The sequence below is a fragment of the Chionomys nivalis genome, chromosome 6, assembly GCF_950005125.1.
Source record: "Chionomys nivalis chromosome 6, mChiNiv1.1, whole genome shotgun sequence".
NCBI lineage: Eukaryota > Metazoa > Chordata > Mammalia > Rodentia > Cricetidae > Chionomys > Chionomys nivalis.
The window spans coordinates 89,741,934-89,764,919 of record NC_080091.1 but is presented as its reverse complement, the minus strand read 5'-3'; the positions used below and the strand labels follow the sequence as shown (position 1 = coordinate 89,764,919).

The 22,986-nt window shown below is 39.8% G+C and overlaps 1 protein-coding gene across 2 annotated transcripts in view; it reads right to left on the bottom strand.

Annotated features, from left to right (window-relative positions):
* Nucleotides 1-22,986, bottom strand: part of Uso1 (USO1 vesicle transport factor) — a 66,436-nt gene that overhangs the window by 31,725 nt on the left and 11,725 nt on the right. For both annotated transcript variants that reach the window (XM_057771648.1, XM_057771649.1), the window contains exons 2-9: nt 22,419-22,505; nt 22,049-22,113; nt 16,886-16,962; nt 8,546-8,646; nt 8,045-8,147; nt 7,838-7,893; nt 5,113-5,233; nt 478-656 (exon numbers count right to left, since the gene is read on the bottom strand). In XM_057771648.1, coding sequence (XP_057627631.1) covers nt 478-656; nt 5,113-5,233; nt 7,838-7,893; nt 8,045-8,147; nt 8,546-8,646; nt 16,886-16,962; nt 22,049-22,113; nt 22,419-22,505 — 789 coding nt within the window. The remainder of the gene's footprint in view (nt 1-477; nt 657-5,112; nt 5,234-7,837; nt 7,894-8,044; nt 8,148-8,545; nt 8,647-16,885; nt 16,963-22,048; nt 22,114-22,418; nt 22,506-22,986) is intronic.

Sequence of the window (22,986 nt, the reverse complement as noted above, 5' to 3'; positions counted from 1 at the left end):
TGTGGTTTTTAGACCTTTTCATAAACACTATCTATAGAACTGAGGAGAGACAACAACAGGAGAGAGGGTAAGGCAGAGAGAAGGAAAGCACAGGACAAGCACGTGGTCACCATAGAATATATACTTTTAGCTGATGGGGGAAAGGCTCCTGATAACCTGAGTTATAAATTACCCTGTGTGTGACTCACATGGTAGAAAAGACTGTCTCCCTCAAGTTGTCCTGACCTCCACACACAAGCTGCAATAACATGCTCAATCAAACAGATACACTAATATGTTAATGAAAACGCTCTTGTATAACATATTACTGTATGTAATGAGTACATGATTCTTTTAAATCCTTAAAAAAAAAAAAGGTTTTACATCTCCCCTAAAACCAACTAAAAATCCTGGATTTAGCAAATGGGAGTGATTTTCTTTTCACTGAAAAAGATTTCTGACAAAATTTGATCACAGTGATGTCTAAAGACCACATACCTGCAGCATTAAATGTAGATTGGTCACTTTCTGTGCTGACCAACCAGAATTTTCATCTCCAACTTCAAACCAAGGTTTCATACGTTGAATATACGAGCCTTCTTTAAAAAAGTTTTGATTCGAATTGTTGTTTTTTAACAAGTTTTGAAGCAAAATCAAACAATCTTCTACTACTATACCTGGGGAAGAATGAAAAATGGTGGCATCAAGGCTAATGATATCTGAAGGGACTCAACCCAGTGTTTAAAGTGTGCACACCCATGGTCAGTACGGTACAGCTTGTTCTGACCCCCGCCTTCTGCCTGCCTCTGTCTGTGCGTTTTCTTAGCCCATAGCAACTTGTCTGTCCAACCCACTACAGAAGCCCATCTACCACATTCACACACAAGCTTAAATACCAACTGCTCAGTCCTGATGGACAAAACTCAAGAACTAGGTTAGAGCGTCACACACAACCTTCTAGAAGCTTGTTCTTTCCACTATATTATAATCCAGGAACACAGGAGTTTGTCAATGTCCTATATACCTCTGCATTCCTGACAAAGACAAGAAAAGGACTTCAGATATGTATTAAATATTAACCATTTATTGACTGACCCCATCCTACTTTATATGATCTCTGAGACCCATGTGACACGTGTCCCTGCCTCTCCCTGGTGTTTTCTTCATCTGGCTGCTCAGACTACTTCCCATGGCTCCTGTCTGCCACACCCTTCTCCTACTTCTCTGCTTACAAATACCACTCTCGTGTACAATTTCACCCACACTATGGCCCCTGTTATTATCTCAGTGAAGACCTTCCCACTAACCTCTACCAAGCGTTAGAACAACCACGAGTTCCTGGCTCCTCTGTGAAGTACAGAGTGTTCGAGGTGCTTACTGTTCTAGGCCTTAGTACACACACACCTTTGGTCCTGCTAGATAAATGTGCAGTGGGGTACACGCACTTGCTGACAAGCCTGGTGACCTGAGTTCAACCCCTAGGACCCACGTGGTAGGAGAGGCACTCCTGCAAGCTGTCCTCTTATTCCCACACATGTGCTGTGGCACACAACGCACTAAATAAATAGATGTGAAAAACAATCTAAGCGACTGCCTCTTCGAGCAGGCTTATAGTCAGAGAACCAGGACAATCGGCACCTCCAGCTGCTCTCCTCCCGAGTTCCCTCACTGTCACCATCCATTAGTGTGAAGCAGTTATAAAGGATGCTCAAATGCTGGCAAAGTGCTGAAGATCACAGTTCACTCTTCACGCTGAAAAACTGAGTTTTGACAAATGTAGAATCTGAGAAGTTACCATTACAGTACCAAACACAACAGTCTCATCACAAAAACTGCCCCACATCCCCTTTCCCCTATCCAAATCCCAGATGACTACCTCTACAGCCTTTCCCAGAGAGCTGTTAAACTGGAATCACTCAACAGCATGCACTTAAGGTTCCCGACACCTTTCTGTAGCTTGACAACTTTTATTGCTGAGTAAGATCCAATTTTCTGAATCCATTAGCAATTATCCATTCACCCACTCAAGGACATCCTGATTACTTCCAAGTTTTAGAAATAGAAATAAAAGCTTCTATGAACATCAAGTGTATGTTTTTGTGTGACTCTAAGTTTTAATGTAATATGTGTAAGTATGAAGCAGCATTACCATTAGATCACACAGCAAGATTGTGTTTAGCTTTTTTTTTTTTTTTTTTGGTTTTTCGAGACAGGGTTTCTCTGTGGTTTTGGAGCCTGTCCTGGAGCTAGCTCTTGTAGACCAGGCTGGTCTCGAACTCACAGAGATCCACCTGCCTCTGCCTCCCAAGTGCTGGGATTAAAGGCGTGCGCCACCACTGCCCGGCTGTGTTTAGCTTTTTAAGAAACTGTTACTGTCTTTCACACTGGCTGCACCCCTCTAAATTTCTATCAGCAATGTCTTTCTGTTTTCCATACCCTCAAGAGCATCTAGTAGAATTAGAATTTTGGACTTTTATCACTGCAGTTCTATTCAATTGCCTAATGACATGATTGTGTTTATTTGTATGTTACTGCAAATTGCAATCTCTTCTTCAATGAAGAATCTCTTCAGATATTTTGACTGGTTTTAAATCTGCATTTCTTTTCACCATAATGTTTTTAAGTCCTCTTTCAGATACAAGTTTTAGTAATACTTTATCCCCGCCCATGCTGTTACTGAATTCACTTAATAGAGTCTTTTGTAGAACACAACTTTGCAATTTTGTTTTGTTTTTATGGTTTTTCAAGACAGGATTTCTCTGTGTAGCAGTCCTGGCTATCCTGGAACTCACTCTGTAGAGGAGGTTGGGTTCGAACTCAGAGATCAGCCTGCCTCTGCCTCCCAAGTGCTGACATTAAAGACATGCAGCACTGTGCCTGACTTGCACCTTTTCAGGTTTTTTTTTTTTAATATTTATTTATTATGTATGCAATATTCTGTCTGTGTGTATGCCTGCAGGCCAGAAGAAGGCACCAGACCCCATTACAGATGGTTGTGAGCCACCATGTGGTTGCCGGGAATTGAACTCAGGACCTTTGGAAGAGCAGGCAATGCTCTTAACCTCTGAGCCATCTCTCCAGCCCCCATTTTCAGGTTTTTTAAAAAGATTTATTTATTTATTAAGTATATAGTGTTTTGCCTGCATATACACCTGCACGTCAGAAGAGAGCACCAGATCTCATTGTAGCTGATTGTGGTTTTTGGAAACTGAACTCAGGACCTCTAGAAGAGCAGTCAATGCTCATAATCTTTGAACCATCTCTCCAGCCCCACACCTTTTCAGTTCTAATAAAGTCCCATTCATCAGTTTTTTTCCTCTTAAGGATCATGCTTTTGGTACTTTATCAGGGTCTGCTGCTTTGTTTTATCATGCCACCTGCAATGATTATTTGACGCATCAACCATGCCGACTCAATTAAAATATTTAAACTCAAAGGAAAGCAAATATGGCTCCAGAATGTTCAATTTTGCTATTTTATGGTTTCCCTGAGACCTTAAAGTCTTCAACCAAATAATTTTCTCCCTTTTTAGAAATTTATTTTCTAACCTGTCTTCAGGATACACAGCTATAACCCTAGCACCTGGAGGCCAAGGCAAAATTACCAATAACTGAAGGGCAGTTTGAGTTGGTAAGATATGAGTAAGATACTGATTGGAAATGTTTGAGATCAAGCTTGCTCCTGTCATAAGTTCCCCCATACTGTAAAGAACAGTACTGTGCCTTGACCAGAGAGACTTCATTTTAAAGTAGCCTTTGACTCAGTTTTGAGGCTGGAAGGCCACTCTACACACAGGAGGACAGGTGAACAATACCCTCTTTTTAGCTCCACCCGTAAGGCACAGCAGGAAGGGTCTTCATACATTTACTGGGGTAAATTGAGATGTATGGGGCGCATGGGCATATTAAGGTCGTATTAGGAAAACAAAGTCCAAGAACTTGTGAGGTGCTAGTGATCTGGATGGCTCAGTGGGTACTGTGCAGGCCTGGAGCCTGCCTTTATCCCTGGATCCCACCTAAAGCTGCAAGAAGAGAAACTACTCCATAAAGTTGTCCTCTAACCTCCACACACATATGCAGCCCCTCCTCCACCACTACCCACTGTACCACACACAAATTTTTCTTTAAGATTTACTTATTTATCATGTATGTTGTTCCGCCTGCATGTAGGCCTGCATTGCAGGCCAGAGGAAAACACCAGATCTCATTATAGATGGTTGTGAGCTACCATGTAGTTGCTGGGAACTGAACTCAAGACCTTTGGAAAAGCAGCCAGTGCTCTTAACCTGAGCCATCTCTTCAGCCCCACACACGAAAAATTTTTAAAGAAAGAACTCAAGAACTCATCAGACACACCAAACCAAGGGAAGAGTCCAACTCCTCGTATGGTTCCCCATAAAGCACAGACACTCAGTATTAGGACGGGGTAACCCCCTCACCTGTCATCTGACCATCCAGGACGTGCCGCTGCTGCCTGGTCTGTAAGGCTGACCAGTGTGGCTGTTTTACTCTCTGATCTTTGGGCAAGCTTTATTTATTAAAATACAAATGAATTGCCACTACAGCAACTTCTCCAGTATTTTTGAGAAGCTCAGTTTGGTTCATTATCATACTCATACAGACTTCATGTTCTATCAGCTTCCCTGACTTCTAAAGACTTTTAACCCTGCTGTAGCCCCTTAGCTCTATGTAGTCCATATCTACACATATAATGATATACTTACTGAGGGATATATTCTTAGTTATTAAGATGTCAATAAAGAACATGTGTTGGCAAAGTGGGAGTATCTGCAAGTTGCTGCTTCTGAAACCACGATGCCGCAGGAGTTGACTGTTCCTCAAGGAATTCTGACACTGCAGAAGACGTGAATGTGCTCTTCTGTGTTTTGCACACAGTGCACTCACAATGCAGATAGACTCCTGTCTTTCTTCCCCATCTAGCTTAGATGTTCACAGAGCTACATTTCTTCTGTCTAAGCGATAACTTGCCGAGGGCTCCTGTCTCACTGACTGTCCGGGCCTGTGTCCCAGAAAGGCTGAAATCATGTAGTCAAGCATATGTTCTACTGTGAAACCATGGTGACCACCCCAAAAGAGTAAGTACCAAGCTGCCTTCACAGCCTCTCCCTCTTACCTCCGTCACTGTTCCCCTCCTCTGTAATAATGTCCAGTAGCCTCTCAAAAGCATTTTCAAAAGCAACGATCTTCTGGATTGCTCCGTTGCCCCTTGTTAGCGCCTGCAGCAGTAACACACCCTTTTGGGAAAGAAAGATGATGTTTGCTTGAGTATGAACTTTACTGGGCACCTAAAATTACTTTAAAATCACAGAATCCTATAATAAACAGGATTTTACAAGTCCAACTGCTACTGCTTCACTCTCTATATGTGCAGAAAGACGTAGAGGGCAGAGACAGTTCAACAATCTGCTTCTCTGAAGGTCATAGATCACAGAGGGATGGGGCCTTGGTAACCGTTCCCATCTAAGAGGTCTCTTTTTACCATATCTGGTAAAAACACAACAACTGCATGCTCATCCTTCACCATGTAGTTTCCATAAGCAGAGAGTGATCATTCTCAGACTTACTCTTCTTAAAATAACAATACAAATGACCAAATACCATCACATTCTAACAGAACTTCTACAGAGTCCAGGAATTCTTGCAAATACCTGATCCCTAATTCTCACAGTTTGAATTTAAATCAACAGAAAAAGAAATGAAAATTCATGCCTCATGAATAGTATGCTCTGCACAAAGTTTACAGAAGGTACTTGTGGTACGGCTTTTCCTACCACAGCCTTTGTGCCCATCCTTTCTGACCTGGGGTGGGGAGAACGGCTGTCCTGCCGCCAATGAGGCAATAATCCAGGAATGCACTGTCAATTTTACAAGGACAGCCATGGTGTGGGCTTCAAGAAGCATGTCTATGGGCACTCAGAGAAATCCATAATTTGTCATGGAGGAGATGGGGCTCCAGGTGTGTGTATGGGGACTCCAGATGCGCACAGGGGACTCGAAATGTGTTTACTGATAAGAGCTCAACAAAGCTATCTGGGCCAAGGAAAAAGGAATGTTCCACAGTATATAATGGTAACTTATGACACTGTTAACACAATTCAAAATCTACAGTCAATGTGGATGAGACCCCATTGCTGCTGAATGTCAAATAGAGCTGTATAGCTGCACACAAAGGAAAGGTTAAATTAAGTAAGTCTTTGCCCTTTTTATCTTTTTCCAGCTTATTAAGCTGCATAAGTTTATACATTTTGTCACTTAGCATTAAGAAAACCTTATGTTACTGCTTCTTACTCATTTCTGTCTATGGATATGGGTGTTTTGCCTGCATATATGCCTTTTACTACTTCATGCCTTACGGAGGCCATAGGACCCCTAGGAACTGGAATCACAGACAAATTATGAGCTGACATGTGGGTGCTGGGAACTGAATTCAGGTTCTCTGGAAGAGCAGTCACTATTCTGACTGATGAGCCATCTCTCCAGTCCTATTATTTCAGTATTACACAGCAAGTACTAATGAGTTCGTAGGTGGCCACATGGTGAAAGAGACAATAAATATCTCATGGGAAAAAGCACAGCTTCTACTTCATAGGAAGAGGTTTGGCACATAGGGACCTCAAGCAAAAAGGTTATCCGAGTCCCATGATAGCAGATGAGCAATTGGCTATTACTGATGGGCAGCTAAGCTTCCGTACAAATTTGAGAATACCCACATCTCGTTGGACTCATTCTACATCTTTCCCTGGTTTTCAAATTTCAACAGAAACATGAAAGAAAGTTAAAAAAGACTTTAGATGTCCAATTCTCCTCCCAACTTAATGCTGCCAACTTGAATTTAACTGCAAAAGAAGAACACTAGTGCACACAAGACAGAGAAACTCTGAGTCTGTAAAGTGGGCAGAAACTAGATGTTCTACTTACTAGCTGTGTAATGTTAAGCAAAATATACAAATCCCATGTCTCAGGATACTTATGTGCAAAATAGAACAATATCCTGAATCCTCTGTCATGCTATTGTTTTAAATAGCAAAGAGTCTCACTATGTAGGTGTGGTTTCTGTGGAACTCTCTGTATACATTAGACTGGCCTTAAACACACAGAGATCCTCCTGCCTCTGTCTCCAAAGTGCTTGGGGCTAAAGGCATATTCTACCACACACAGATGCCATAGAATTTTAAAGACTGAAGGTAGGATATATACTTCCCTGCAGTCACACTCTGGAGTTAGAGAGATTCTCAGTGAAAATCCTTTGGACACATATTCAGTGAAATAAGAATGGGGAAGCCAAGTGCAACAGTTTGTAAACTTACATCATTTAATGTCTCAGAAGACAGTTTCTAAGGTGAAATTCTTTTTTTATTTATTTATTATGTATTTATTTATTATGTATACAGTGTTCTGCCTGCATGTATGCCTGCAGGCAGAAAAGGGCAGCAGATCTCACTGCACATGGTTGTAAGCCACCATGTAGTTGCTGGAGATTGGACTCAGGACCTCTGGAAGAGTAGTCAGTGCTTTTAACCTCTGAGCCATCTCTTTGAGGTGGAATTCTACATCAATATTTAGAAAGCTTAAATACTACACAGAGAAGTCCTGTCTCGAAAAACCAAAAGGAAAGCTTAAACATATGGAAGTAGTAAACTTGAAGAGCAAATGGTTTGTCTAACTCTAAATACTGGCTAGGCAGAAGACAAGAAAACAATACAAGTTTAAAAGGTCTAAATGACTGACCATCATCCTACCTTTCCCAAACTAACTTTTCTTAACTTAAAAGAAATATTTCATTCACAAAGAGAGAAAAAAAGCATCATGTGGGTTCCCCCACCGCAAAATGAACTTACATCATTACGTATAATTTCTCTGGAATCTGCCAGTAAGTCCATAAGTCTGGAAACACCTAGAACACGAGAACAGCCATGAGGAACATACAGGCAGACTAAAAACGCAAACAGTGATTTAGATCACAATTTATTAAGGCATCACTTCACTCACTTCTAGAAAACGATCCTCATCTTCTTACTCAAAATTACACAGGCCGAGTCACTTACCCATGGGACTGACCAGGATAATCTGCTGCACAGGAGGCCCTAGTTGTTTTAAAAGAGAAGTCAGGAGTCTCACGCCAGGCCAGCGGACATGGAAATCAAACTCCTGCAATAAAAGAATGCCAGCTGTTTAACAACTGTAATCCCTATTTTCAAGAAAAACATTATTTTCAACTAATAATGCAATGAGAAGCTACAAGTAAAAAATAGAATTTCAGTAAACTTTACAAATGAATTTTAAGAAATAAAAAGTTAGTGTTAATTGATTAAATCAACTAAAATGTTAATGATAAAATACTTTGTAAAACTAGAAATAAGATGCATATTATTTTAATAAATTACGTATTTCCTATAGCATGCACGAGGATATCTCACATGCATTCAAAAAGCATGATACAACAAACTTTACTCCTTTGAAAGTATGTACATATTACATCCTCAGTAACATCCACAAAGCCAACGAAAGCAGCTTATTAACATGACAGGTCAATGTTCCCTATTTACCTCCAACAAAGATAACAGGAGAGTGACATTTTCTGGCTGCTTAATGAAAATTTCTGTAAACTGGCTTCCCAAATCCTCACTCTGTTTTGTAGAATTTTCTTCTGTAATATTCAAAGAACAAAGTAGTTCAACATGATGCTGTGTTAAAGTATCCTTCCACTGAAGAGTTAAACAAAAATGGTCATTTTTCTGGAATATAAACAATTCAACAGTATGGCTGGTATTAGTTATACAATCATGAATGAAAACTTTGGGTTTTTTTTTTGGATTTTTCGAGACAGGGTTTCTCCGTAGCTTTTGACTCCTGTCCTGGAACTAGCTCTTGTAGACCAGGCTGGCCTCGAACTCACAGAGATCTGCCTGCCTCTGCCTCCCGAGTGCTGGATTTAAGGCGTGCGCCACCACCGCCCGGCATGAGTGAAAACAATTTTGAACTCACTTTCAAGGCCAGTTAGATTTCATATTTCCTCAAAGACACCAGGTTAGACTTTTATTAGGATAAGGGAATTGTTTAGGGTGGTAGAAATATTCTATCTTGAATATGGCTCTACCATTTTTTTCCTTCAGTGCTGGGGTTTGGACCCAGGGCTTTGTTTAGGTGGCAAGCACTTAACCACAGTGTCACATCCCATCAAATACTACCGATTCTTTTGTCTAAACTTACAAGACTATACAACTTCTAGAAGCAAATTTTATTTTACATAAATTATATCTCTAAATCAATAAATCTCAAAACAGTATTCATTGATGATTTTTATTTGTTAGTGTAATTTAATTATAAAATTAAACCAACCAACTTCAGAGCATCCAGTATTGTTTTCCTATAGAACCAAGAACATTATTTAGCAATAAAAGCAGAATTTAACACTGAATTTCTTTACAATATACATTTTAATGACCTAAGTGGTTGTGCGTGCCTATAATCCCAGCACTTATGAGACTGAGGTAGGATGATGGTCTTGAGTGTATCATAGCAATTGAATAAAACTAGAAAGAAAATAAGTACTAGGAGTGGGATGCTGTGATGACGCCAGCCACAGGCTTTGTGCCTTGGGCTGGTTTTGTTAGAGGACTGTGGAATACTTCGGAACTTCAGGTTGGAAAAATCATCCAACTCTTAATAAGCCTTCATTCTTGCAGGAGCCTTGAAAGAAATAAACGCTGAAAGAAATGCAAACAGTGAGGCCTGTGTGGTTTCAAAGACTCTTAAAACAGTTGGTGATATTTTGGAGTAAGAATCAATAGGGGAAGAGATGCTCAGCAGCTAAGGGCACAGTTGCTGCTGCAGAGGACCTGGATTGGGTCCCCAGCACCCATATGGTGACTTACGACTATTCATAACTCCAGATCCCACGTTCCAGGGGATCCAAAGTCCTCTGCTCACCCCTGTGAGCATCAGGCAAAATATTCATTCAGATACAATAAACATATCTCTTCCCAAAAGAGGAATCTGTGTGTACTGATCCATTGGGGCTGAAGAATCAGCTATGATTAACAAGAGATCAGAAGCACTGTGCTTCACAGGGGCAATGGGATGCTGGTCTGCCCGGGCTGAAAGGTCAGCTGTGATTGATAAGAGATCAGCTTCACTGAGGCAAAGTCGGCTTCACTGGGACAACAGGAAAGTCTTTCCTTAGGGTCAGTGCTGGGAAGCTGTGGTCCAAGCCTGTATCTCAAGCTGACAGTAGAATGCAGCAAGGTCTAAGAGTCCCACCATGGTACTGGATTTGAAGGCATGAAAGATGAAAGGTAGGAGTGGAGGGTTGAGGGAAGGTGTCACAGAGAGCAGCTTAGGTCTGACACCCAGTCCATTGTGGCTGGCACTGTGCCCTGAGCAGGTGGTCCCAGGCTGTATTTAAGAAGCTAAGCATGAGCAGGAGCCAGCAAGCAGGATTCATCCCTGGTTTCTGCTTCAACTTCCCACCCTGACTTCCTTCAGTGATAAACTGTGACTCGGAAGGAAAGCCAAATAAGTCCTTTCCTCCCCTAAGTGCTTTTGATTGTGGTGTTGTCACAGCTACAAAATAAACATATACAAAAGCCTAAATCATTAAAAAAAAGTTGATAAAAATTGATCTAATCAAATTCCAGTAGTCCTGAACTAGAAGCAACTGAATACCCTCTTAAAGTTGCATACTGGGGCTGTAGAGATGGCTCGGTGGTTAAGATCACTGGCTGCTCTTCCAGAGGACCCAGGCTCAATTCCCAGCACTCACATGTTGGCTCATAACTGCCTGTAACTCCAGTTCTAGGAGATCCTATGCCCTTTTCTGGCCTCGATAGGCACCAGGCATGTAAGTGGTATACAGACAAGCATACAGACAAAACACTCATAAAATAAATAAAAACTAAATAAATAAATACACATAAAATAAATAAGAACAAACTAAATAAATAAATAAATAAGTAAACTAGTCAAAGAAGGGAAAAAGTACCGATTTCATGGACTCATCCTATAAAATATTTTTTGCTAATTTAAAAAGATGTATTTGCTTTTTAACTTACATACATGAGCATTTTGCCTGCATCTGCACCATGTACGTGCTTGGTGCCTTAAAACTATTGTAATGGATGGCTGTGAACCACCATAAGGGCTGGGAACCAAATTTGGGTCCTCCACAAAAGCAATAAATGCTCTTAAATCCTGAGCATCTATCTCTCCAGCCTGTGAGTTGCTTCATCAAATGCTGAAACATTTCTATGTAGGTAATTACAAACAATTAACCTATACTTGAGCCTTGGTGAGCTTTTTAAAATATAGAATAGTGGGGCATTGTAACACGCATATGCTGAAAGCAAGAGCCTAGAAACACATGTTCCTGACAAAAGAGTTCAACAGCTTCTCGGCGCTTATAATCCTGGTAGGAATTTTGTGGGGCCTCAGAATGGAACAGGCTGGCCTTGAACTCAGAGATCCACCTGCCTCTGCCTCCTGAGTGCTGGGATCAAAGGAGTGCACTACCACTGCCTTAAACACTCTTAAATATTCCAGGACCACTTGCCCAGAAGTGGCACCTCCACAATGGCCCTCCCACAACAATTACCAGAATCATATCAATCACCTGTATTCTTGCCTACAGGCCAACCTTATGCAGCCATTTTCTAAATTAAGTTCATTCTTCCTAGATATGCCTTGGTTTTTTATCAACTTGACAAAACTAACCAGGACAACCATCAACCTTTAAAAAAATAAAAAAATCACAGCCCTAAGGCAGTACATCCAGTATTTATTTATTTATTTATTTATTTATTTGTTTATTTATTTTGGTTTTTTCGAGACAGGGTTTCTCTGTGGCTTTGGAGCCTGTCCTGGAACTAGCTCTTGTAGACCAGGCTGGCCTCGAACTCACAGAGATCCGCCTGCCTCTGCCTCCCGAGTGCTGGGATTAAAGGCGTGCGCCACCACCGCCCGGCCAGGATTTATTTTTTAAAACATTTTATTTTAAATATTTTATTTATTTTGTGTGCATTGATGTTTTGCCTGCATGTATGTCAATGAGAGGACACCAGATTACCTGGAACTGGAATTACAGGCAGTTGTGAGCTGCCATGTGGTTGCTGGGAATTGAACGAGGTCCTCTGGAAGAGAAGCCTGTGCTCTTAACCATAGAATCATCTTTCTAGGTCCAAGATTTATTTATTTTTATTTTATATGTATGGGTGTTTTCCCTGCTTGTATGCCTGAGTACCAAATGCATGCAGTGCCTGCAAAGGCCAGAAGAGGGTATAAGATCCTTTGGGACAGGAGTTAAAGAAGGTCGGGGGAGTGATGGGAAAAGGAGCCTAGGGCCCTGTGGAAGAGCAGCCAGGGTTTTTAACCACTGACCCATCTCTCTGACCTCAGCACTTCCAAACTTTAATGGATGCCTCAAACTAGCTAAGCAATAGTACACAAAATTTTAGTGGTAAAGTAAAATTGTTAAAACTATTAAGTTAATCATGTCTAAAAGTTGTAAATTCTTGGCATGGTGGTACACACTTAATCCTGGCAATCTGAGAGGCAGAGGCAGGCGGATCTCTGTGAGTTCAAGGCCAGCCTAGTCTACATAGTAAGTTCCAGGTTAGCCAGAGCTATGTAGAAAAAGACCTTGTCTCAATAAGACAAAACAAAATTATATCTATTATACATACAAGCAAAAGCATGAGACAAATCATCTTGTCACACTGGCATACTTATATCACAGATGATTTTATCTCTCTAATCTTAGTTTATATACTATGTGCAACACTTTCTCTAACCTGTAAAAATAGGTGATCCATTAATGTAAGTGGGAAAAATGTGATCTATTGTTAAAGCAAAGATAAACCTAAAACAGAAGAGTAAAGTCAAAGACTAGATCTTAATTCCATATGTGTGTATATATATGCATACCCCATATATAATATATACATATATCCTATCACTTTCCAGATCTATTTATGCAATTAGCTTTTAACTAAACATACAGATATGTTGGTTCTTTAAATGTATTTATAGGGGTATGTTTTCCAGAAGTGTAAACTGTTTGAAAAGCACTGTGGGACCTTTTAATGGAACTCCATTCCAAGTTCACAATCTATACTCTAGAGAGAAAAATTGCCGTGTAGAAGGAGGCGATCTAAAGTAGAGCACGGTGGCATATGCCTGTAATCTCAGCACTCAGAAACAGACAGGAGGATCACTGCAAGTTCTAAGTCAGGCTGACATACAAAATGAGTTCCAGGACAGCAGGGCACACATTACAAGACCCTATCTCAAAAATCCAAGACCCCCGCCTCCAGTCCCCTGAAAAAGAGAAGAAAAAGAGATATTCTAACTAAAGTAGTCCTAAGTAACAAAGCTAGAACATCAGGTAATCTTTTACAAATGTGGCCCAACAGTTAAGCAGGTATGCCTATTTTAAAATGCTTATCTGAATTTTCTATCAACCAATTATGTAAATTACACAATTCTAAGTTCTAGTTAGAATGTAAAATTGGCCACACTTTATTCAACTGAAAAATCCATGGAGTATTTAAAAACAAGAAAGGACAGTGAGAGAGAAGACACTGTCTGTTAGCCATGTCATAGTGTATGAGGACAATGGCCAGTCTTTGGTTTGGTTAATCTGAGGAAAGAGAAACAACACCTACCTTGAGGCTGCTATGAGGCTTAAGTAAGACATTGACATGAAAGGACTCTGTGCACTTTAAAGCTCTACACAAATATGAGAAAACAACAGTAGAAACAACAGCTCCTGATCTGTACCATTCCAAAGAAACAGTCAGACAAGAGTCACGGCAGTGTTCCGGGATTCTCTGATTTCAAGCAACAGACTTAAATGCCATAAAAAGTAGAAATAGCATTTTAGTATGTTAGTTTTCTGTTAGGTATTGGCAACTGTTATTTTAAATCTAGTTTAGATAATATTTCATTCATTCTAAAATATTTAGGAATATTAGTTAAAATAAGAAAATTATTTTAATTACAAAGAAAAAACATTATGGTTAAAAGTTACTGGAAATCAAACAGATCACAAGAGGGTAAGTATCAGTGAACTCTAGAAACCGATGTAGAAGGTCAGTACCCGGAGCACAGCTCCTGGAGCACAGCTGTGCACTGGCACTGTAAAGGGACGACATCAATATACGTGTATTCTCTGAGCCGAGTGCTTTCCAGCTCACTCAGTTAAGTAGATATGTATGCATCTATGTGTATACATATTCAAATACTGCTTATAAATAATATGCTTTCCAGAAAGCGTATACAAAACAAATTTAAATAAAAGGAATCTGGGGAAAATTTTTGATTTTATTAAAAGAAACACTAGAATTGTTTCACGGTATGGACAACAGATTATTAAATATTCCTGTTTAATAACAGATCTGACACACTGAAACCAATGTCAGAGTTTTTAGAAGCCAGAAGAAACAGCATTTGACAGTGTCCTTTTATATTACCAGGTCTTAAGTCTAAAGCATCATGCATATGAAAATGCAAACCTTTACCTTCAACATCATCTGAAAAGGTAGATGAAAATAAATAAATAAGAAGCAGGTGACAAGGAAAGCTATTCACATCTATCTGTATAAACACAGGAGCAGATCAAGTAAGCAGTGTAGTTCTTGGAAAATGAGATTCCATCATTTAAGGCAAACAGCTGAGGAACATCCAAGACACATGGAATACACTATATTTTTAGGGCTATGAGACAGATTTATCACTAACTCTAAATAGTTTTTAGGTCATTGGAGAATTGCCTTGCAGTAAAGCATTAAAGAGAAGGCACTGAGAATACAACTCAAGAACACATTTCTTAATATCTAGTTTTAAAAAATGTACTCACTTAACTGAAGAAAAAGTCCCTAAAAAAATTACTCTGCAACCGTTTATCCAAAGTTGTTTTCCTATCTTATCAAAGACTTTTGAATGATGAATTAAAAATAAATAGCACAGAAGCAGGCACTGTGGCACCTGCCTAAAATCCTAGCATCCAGGAAGTTGGCACACAAAAACTAGGTACGCAGGGCCAGCTTGAGCTATGCGGTGAGTTCATGCCTCAATAACACAGTGAGAATGTCTCAAAAAACTGCAAGTAAGTAAAACATAGCAATCCTAAATACACACAAGAAAAAAACCACCTCCCATACTGAATATCTAAGAAATGGAGGGGTTTTAAGCCATTTTTTTTTAACAAGTGTGCTGAGTGGCTGGGTATGGTTTGGCATGCCTTTAATCCCAGCACGTGAGAGGCAGAGGCAGGAAGATCTATGAGTTTGGAGTCAACTTGGTTTACAAAGTGAGTTCCAGGACAGCCAGAACTACACAGACCCTTGCTGCAAACAACAAAAGGTATGTTGCATTTAATTTTCTCATCTTATAAACACTAGAAGAAGCAAGTACCTTTTCTTCAAGAAATATTTTTGTGTATATGGTTTAAGTGGCTGTGTGTTCAATTTCTTTTTCTACAGAAAATAAATTATGTTTACTAAATATTTTTGCCCTTTAGAAATTAATAAACTTCTAAGCAAGGTATACCACAGAGAAATAAAATTGTAAAAAAAGTGTACTTCATTCTATGGGACCATGACCACCCAACACGTCACTCCAAACACTCACACTACCAGTACTCTGTGGGTTAACAAGCACATGCTTTTCTGGTCAACTATTAACAAAATATGTGCAAGGTCAATATTTATTTACAATTTTTGTTTTGTTATATATCAGCATAAATTAGAATTATAAAACACATGAATATGTCTGCTTTTTCCTCTAAAATAATGGAAACCCCACTAATGTCTTACTGTAACCAACAATGGCTGTGTGGAATGTTCTCAGTAGCACTAGGAAATGTTACTCACTGAGGAAATGTTCATTATTTACACAACAAAGGTACAGACATCCAACCAAGCCTCTCATGAAGTAACAAAGAAAAAGTAATTTTAAAAAACCTTCCTAAATTTAATAAATTGTTGCTCTTTACAAATTAACGAAGTCTCAGGAAAATAATGGTTTAAGTATTAGGAGAGACATTCCCTAACTTGGCTTCTAACCCTTAACAGGCACAATGGTAATAACACCTTCAGATATCAGCCAACAAGCAAAGAGATTATTGAACTCTGTGAGGCTAATAAGAATAGTGCTTAATTACAACAACCCAAAGAGAAAACACTTAGGTAAGAAGGACCGGCAGTGTGGTGCTCACCACGCCTGTAACACCAGTACTCACAAAGTAGAGGCAAGAGCATCTTGGGGTCAGCCCGGTCTATACAGTGAATTCTAGGACAACCAGAGCTACACAGTGAGACCCCGTCTAGAAAAACAACAACAACAACAACAACAACAAAAAAACCCCAAAGACACAAACAAACAAACAAAAAAAAACCCAAAAAAACAAAAGAAAGAGAACAGGATCTGGGGGAGGTGAGTGAGGTGAAAGAGAATCTATTAAAACACTTTTTATTTGAAATGTCACAGTATCTGAAGAATAAGCATTTAAAAGAAGGAAGGGTGTAAGTGAGAAGTGGTGGAGCCTGTAATCCTAATGTTCTGGAAGCTCAGGAAGGAGACTGAACTTGGCTTAGCCCAGGCTGCATAGTCCCTGATTTTAGGACAGAAACCTCACTCCACCTTGCCATACGGCTCAGATCACACACTGAGCCCTTATCCTCCACCGTAATGGCTCGGATCACACACTGAGCTTCATCCTAGACACTACTCGGGACTAAGGGTAGACCTTTACTGTACTGATTAAGAGTAACTTAAAAAGAAAACACCTATGAACAGCGAACAAGTTTATAAAATAATAAACTCAACTTTAAAGAAAAATTGGCATAACCTAGTTTATACACAGAAGCACAGTAAAATAACTGGAAACTTACCTACTTCTTCCTCTTCATCATTAGATATTATATTATAGAGTGTGTCCAAAGCATAAGCTATTATTTCAGAATCAGAACTGAAAAAGAGAAATTATTATACTTACAGACTGCTGGTTGGATTTAAACTGTTGTGTTCAATTCTAAGTAGTTCCTCCAGAAGATCAACAAAATATTCATTTCTTATCTATAAATCTAATCTAAGAAAGTAGTAGGAAAAGGAATGTGTACAGCTGGGCATGGTGGCTCCCACCTGTAATCTCAGAACTCAGGAGGCAGAGGGTTGAGGATGGCTGCAAGTTACAGACCAGGCTGGGTTACATAGTGAGACCTTTCTACATCATCATCATCTTCATCAGACAATAAAATAAGAGACTACATAAAGATTGATTGAGAACTATAAAAATTAGGGGCTGGAGAGATGGCTCACGTCTAAGAGCAATGACTGCTCTTCCAAATATCCTGAATTCAATTCCTAGCAACCATATGGTGGCTCAAAACCATCTGTAATGAGATCTGGTGCCCTCTTCTGGCCTGAAAGGACACATGCAGGGAGAACACTGTATACATAATAAATCGGGTTTTTTGGAGTTTTAAAAAAATATTTATTTATTTATTATGTATACAATATTCTGTCTGTGTGTATGCCTGCAGGCCAGAAGAGGGCACCAGACCCCATTACAGATGGCTGTAAGCCACCATGTGGTTGCTGGGAATTGAACTCAGGACCTTTGGAAGAGCAGGCAACGCTCTTAACCTCTGAGCCATCTCTCCAGCCCCTGGCTTTTATTTATTTATTTTTTTGAGACAGAGTTTCGCTGTAGTTTTAGAGCCTGTCCTGGAACTAGCTCTTGTAGACCAGGCTGGCCTCAAACTCACAGAGATTTGCCTGTCTATGCCTCCCAAGTGCTGAGATTAAAGGCATGTGCCACCACCACCTGGCGTAAACAAATCTTTTTAAAAATTGTAAAAATTGCTGAGCAGTGGTAGCACATACCTTAAATCCCAGCACTTGGGAAGCAGAGAGCCAGCCTGTTCTACAGATTGAGTTCCAGGACAGCCCGGTTATACAGAAAAACGCTGTCTTGAAAACAAAAACAACCAAAAGAAAACAAACAAACAACAAAAAGAACAGAACTATAAAAACTGAGAAATCAACTTGTCTAGTTAGAAAATAACACACATAAGACAGCGATTAAAAAGTATCTTAAAAGAATATGTGCTGGGTGGTTGTGGCGCACGCCTCTAGTCCCAGCACTTGGGAGGCAGAGGCAGGTGAGTTTGAGGCCAGCCTGGTCTACAGAATGAGTTCCAGGGTAGCCAGGGCTGTTACACAGAGAAACCCTGCCTTTAAAGACAAACAAACAAACAAAAAAACAGACAGACAAACAGACAGACAAACAAACAAACAGTCAAACATCTCCCCCCACACCGTGAAAAGAATATGTGACAGTGATTGATTATTAAACAGACAGACAAACAAACAAACATCTCCTCCCTACCCCGAAAAGAATATATGACAGAAGGATTGATTATTAAACAAACAAACAAACAAACAGACAGACAAACATCCCCCCACCCTGAAAAGAATATGTGACAGAAGGATTGATTATTAAACAGACAGACAAACATCCCCTGCACCCCAAAAAGAATATGTGACAGAAGAATTGGTTATTAAACAAATCCTAACACGGTGTCAAGTAGGAAAAAACCCCCAAGTTTAAAAATGGACAGACGAAGGGCTAGAGAGATAATTCAGAAATTAAGATCATTGGTTGTTCTTCTAGAAGACTCTAGTTCAATTCCCAGCACCCATATGGTAGCACTCAACTGTCCATAATTCTAGTTCCAGGGGATCTAATGCCCTCTTCTGACCTCCATGGGCACCACGCACAGAGATACGAACAGGCAAACACCCATATCCATAAAAAAAAAAAACTTTCAAAAAACTAGATAGGATAATTCCATTTAGCAAACCGTGAGTGCATATTTATGTGTATATGTGCATGTGTTTATTTTTGTAGATGATACAGGAATTCTTGTTTATAATTTGATGAAACAATTGAGCCATGTAGCTTAAATGCATTCAAAAACAAACATTGGACTAAGTGATTATGAGAAAATAAAAAAGTTTTAGACTTGAGCCACCTGTTCCAATAGGAAGGGAAGGACTAACTTACTACCGTGGAAGAAATGAACTAGGCTGCTGCATTCAGCTTTATCCCCACTTATCTCTGTACAACTTCTTTAAACTCATCTAAAGGAGCAATGTATGAAGTTGACTGTTTGACATTCCCAATCTAGAATGGTCTGCATTCCACTGCTTCCCCGCCCCCCCCAGCAAAGACTTCTACGTTTGACATTTGCCATGTTGGAAATGGCAGGTGTCTAGAGCAAATACACTGCAGAAGTGCATGTGTTTATTAAAACATCACATATTTATAAAGTAAACCAAACTTTAAAACTAGTGAGCAGAGAGCCAGTTAATTTTATGTCCATGTCATTTGTATATACGTAAAATAGTGTTATCTGTAGTCTAACTTCTCTATACTTTGTCTCCTCAAAAAATCCTTCCAGTAAATATGCAAATTTATATAATCAAGAAACACAAGATTTTACATTTGCTGACAAATTTCAAAATCTGTCAGATTTTCCCTCTTATGGAGGATTGTTAACAGCATCCAGACAAAGAATGTCCCAAAGGTCCCAAAGAGTCCCCCATGAGGAAGGACAGTGAGAACGAAGATGACAGCACAGAAGGTTATCAGAGATGGGAGTACTGAAGGAAAAAGGATTTTATACAAATTATTCACGACTCTGTTTCTGAGAAATTTTGAAACACACTTTATAAGAGACAAATGAGAATCCCGAACCATAAGAGACTTTCTTTAACATGACCGGGGCTGCCCCTAAAAGCTCACAACTCAGGACTGGGTCTTCAACTCAGTGGTAGGACATCTGTGCAGCATGTGAAGGCTCTGACTTTAATCCCCAAGAAACCTGTGCTGGGGAGATGGCTCAGTGGGTAAAGGCCTTTTCCTATGTGAACATAAGGACTTGAATCTGAATCCCCAGCACCCACATACAACAGCTCTATGGCTGTATGTGCCCGTGACCCCAGTGTTGGAATAGAGACAAGTGGACCCTAGAGTGGATCATTTAAGTAATTCCAATAATAAGAATAAACAAAGTATTTGGAATAGAATTTCCTAAAAAGGTCTAAGATTTGTATTTGGAAAATACAAAATAGCTGGGTAGTGATGATATACTTGGGAGGCAAATATAGGCAGATCTCTGAGTTCAAGGCCAGCCTGGTCTACAGACAGTCAGGGCTTTACAGGGAAAGTCTGCCTTAAAAAACAAAAACAACACACACACACACACACACACCAATAAATTAAAGAAAAATAAATTTGATTTTGGATTTCACACTACATTGAATTGGTAAAACACAATAAAAACATAGGTTACAAAGAGATCAGAGGCAAAAAGTACAGTTTAAAGGTGGTAGTAGTTTTAGATGATGTCTACAGCTCTCTGATGCAGCTCTCAGAAGTCAGAGCCTTAATGAGTCACCTCTTACATGGGGGCAACTTATGTGCTCATTTCCGACGACTACAGTATGTGTGACCTGAGAGTGAGTAGCAGGAGTGTACTGGCTGTCTCCTTGCTCCCTTGGACCACAGGCTCCAGAGACATTCCAGAACTGTCTTCTATCAGACTGCGCTCAAGTAGGCTAAAGAAAGCAACATGGAGGAGTGCTGAGGCCTCAGAGCAGCAGCCATGTAACTGACCCTCCAGCACATCAAGCTGACTGCAGTCTCTGCTGATATTTCTACTACAGCTAAAGAGGCCTTCAGTCTACTTAGCTAAGTCACCCCTCAATCCCCACCCAGAAAATCTGAAACAATAAATTTTAAAGAACTTTTTCATATTCTGTAACACAGCCAAAAGTCAGGAAAATGATTTAAGGGATGGACACATTGAAGGTTGAAAACATGCTGTCTTTCTTTGGCTTACAGGGATGAATTCAGCAGGGAGCTTCTGGTTTTTAACATAATGAAAGGGTACTTTTGACTGGGATAAATTCAAAAGAAAACATAGCTGAAGTGGGTAGATAGGCAGGAGTAGGAGGACCAGGAAAGAACTGCGGCCGTGAGATCTCTACCTGTCTCCTCCCTGCAGCAAAGCACCATGTCAGCTTTTATCTGGGTGTTGGGAACGTGTACAGCAAACACTTGTCTCCCCAGTCCTGATTCTGAATTTGAGGTCCTATGTGGGATCTCAGTGGAGTAAAAATGTGTGACAAGCAACTAAAGTTCTACAGACATTTTGTCAGAGGCAAGATATAAAAACTATCTATGCACAAGCAATTAAAACAGAAAATACAGACAAAATGTCCTAAAAACAAATAGGCTGTTATCACTCTCTAAAGACATGCCAGATTTATAACCACTCTTGTGCATTTACTGTCCTAAAAGGAAAAAGTCTATTTAACTTACATACTGTAGCATATATTTCTACAAATGAGTATCAGTATATCCATTCACCCAATACAACCCAAAATCTTTTTTTAATAGTTATTTATTTATTTACTTATTATGTATACAATATTCTGTCTGAGTGTATGCCTGCAGGCCAGAAGAGGGCACCAGACCTCATTACAGATGGTTGTGAGCCACCATGTGGTTGCCGGGAATTGAACTCAGGACCTTTGGAAGAGCAGGCAGTGCTCTTAACCGCTGAGCCATCTCTCCAGCCCACAAACCAAAATCTTAAAAGCCATTATAATTAAGTTACAACATTACCCACTCCCCGCCTTTTTTTTTCCAAGATGGGATCACATGTAGCCCAGACTGGCCTAGAACTTGCTAGGAAGCTAATGATGACCTTAAATCCTAACCCTCCTTACTGCACTTCTTAAGTGATTTGATTACATGTATGCACTACTACATCTGGTTATTCTATCGTACTTTTATGTGTCAACTAATGCTTAGCACAGTGGCTTGTCCCTAGTATACAATAAATGTTTACTGAAATGAGAACCAAGAGTTAAAAACTGTAGTAGACTTAATGTTACTATCTTCTGGAATAATGATGGTTAACTACTGAACAAATTAAAAGTTAAGAAAAAAATTAGAAGAAAAAATCAATACCAAAACTTACCGATCCGTTTGTAACACATGGATAAGATGTTCCATAGCTTGGATTCCCACTTCCAAGCGGTATTTCTACACAGAAAACAGGAAAGTGTTTTTACTAATTATTACCAATGCATAACTGAAAAAAAAAAAACAAAAAACCAATAGTAATTTGGGGCTGTAGAGATGGCTCAGTGGTTCAGGGCACTGGGTACTCTTCCAGAGTACGTGGGTTGAATCCCAGAACCCACACAGCAGCTCACAACTTTCTGTAACTCCTCCACCCTCTTCTGGCCTCTGTGAGCACTACACATGTAAGTGCTGCATACATGCCTACAGACAAAACACTCATACACGGGGTGGGGGTGGGTAGGAAATAATTTAGTGTTACAAACCTTAGATAAGGATTTAAGAGCACGCACAGCATTCCTTCGGTCATCCAGTAAAGTAGATGAAGCTACTCGGTCACAGAGCTTTTGAATCTATCAATAAAAAATAAAACAGCATTACAAGAAAAAAAGGAAATCAAGTTTCGTACTCCCAAAATTATACCAGTTAATTCTGGAGAAAATCAGCAAATGAGACACTGAGGAAGTGGTCTTTCCCAAGTCTGTTTATTTAGGTAGCATTATCAAATTACAGCGGCTCCCCCCCACCAACACAAGAGACCTGAAAAGTGGGAGGGGCAAGTGAGAAGACACATAAGAAAGTCTAGGCAGCTGAAGAATGAAGAGAAGTCATGGGTGGGACTGGAGCTCTGTGAACGTGCTTATCAGGATGACTGCCACCAAGAGGGGTCAAATCCAGCAGGTTATGGTGTATTATTAACACGTCACCGTGCTACCTCCATTGTGCAACTATACACTGTACTAGGAAAATGAAAAATGTGGACAGAAAGTTTTAAATTTTAAAAGTGTTTTTAAAATTATTCTTTTAATTTTATCTGTATGAGTATTTGACGTG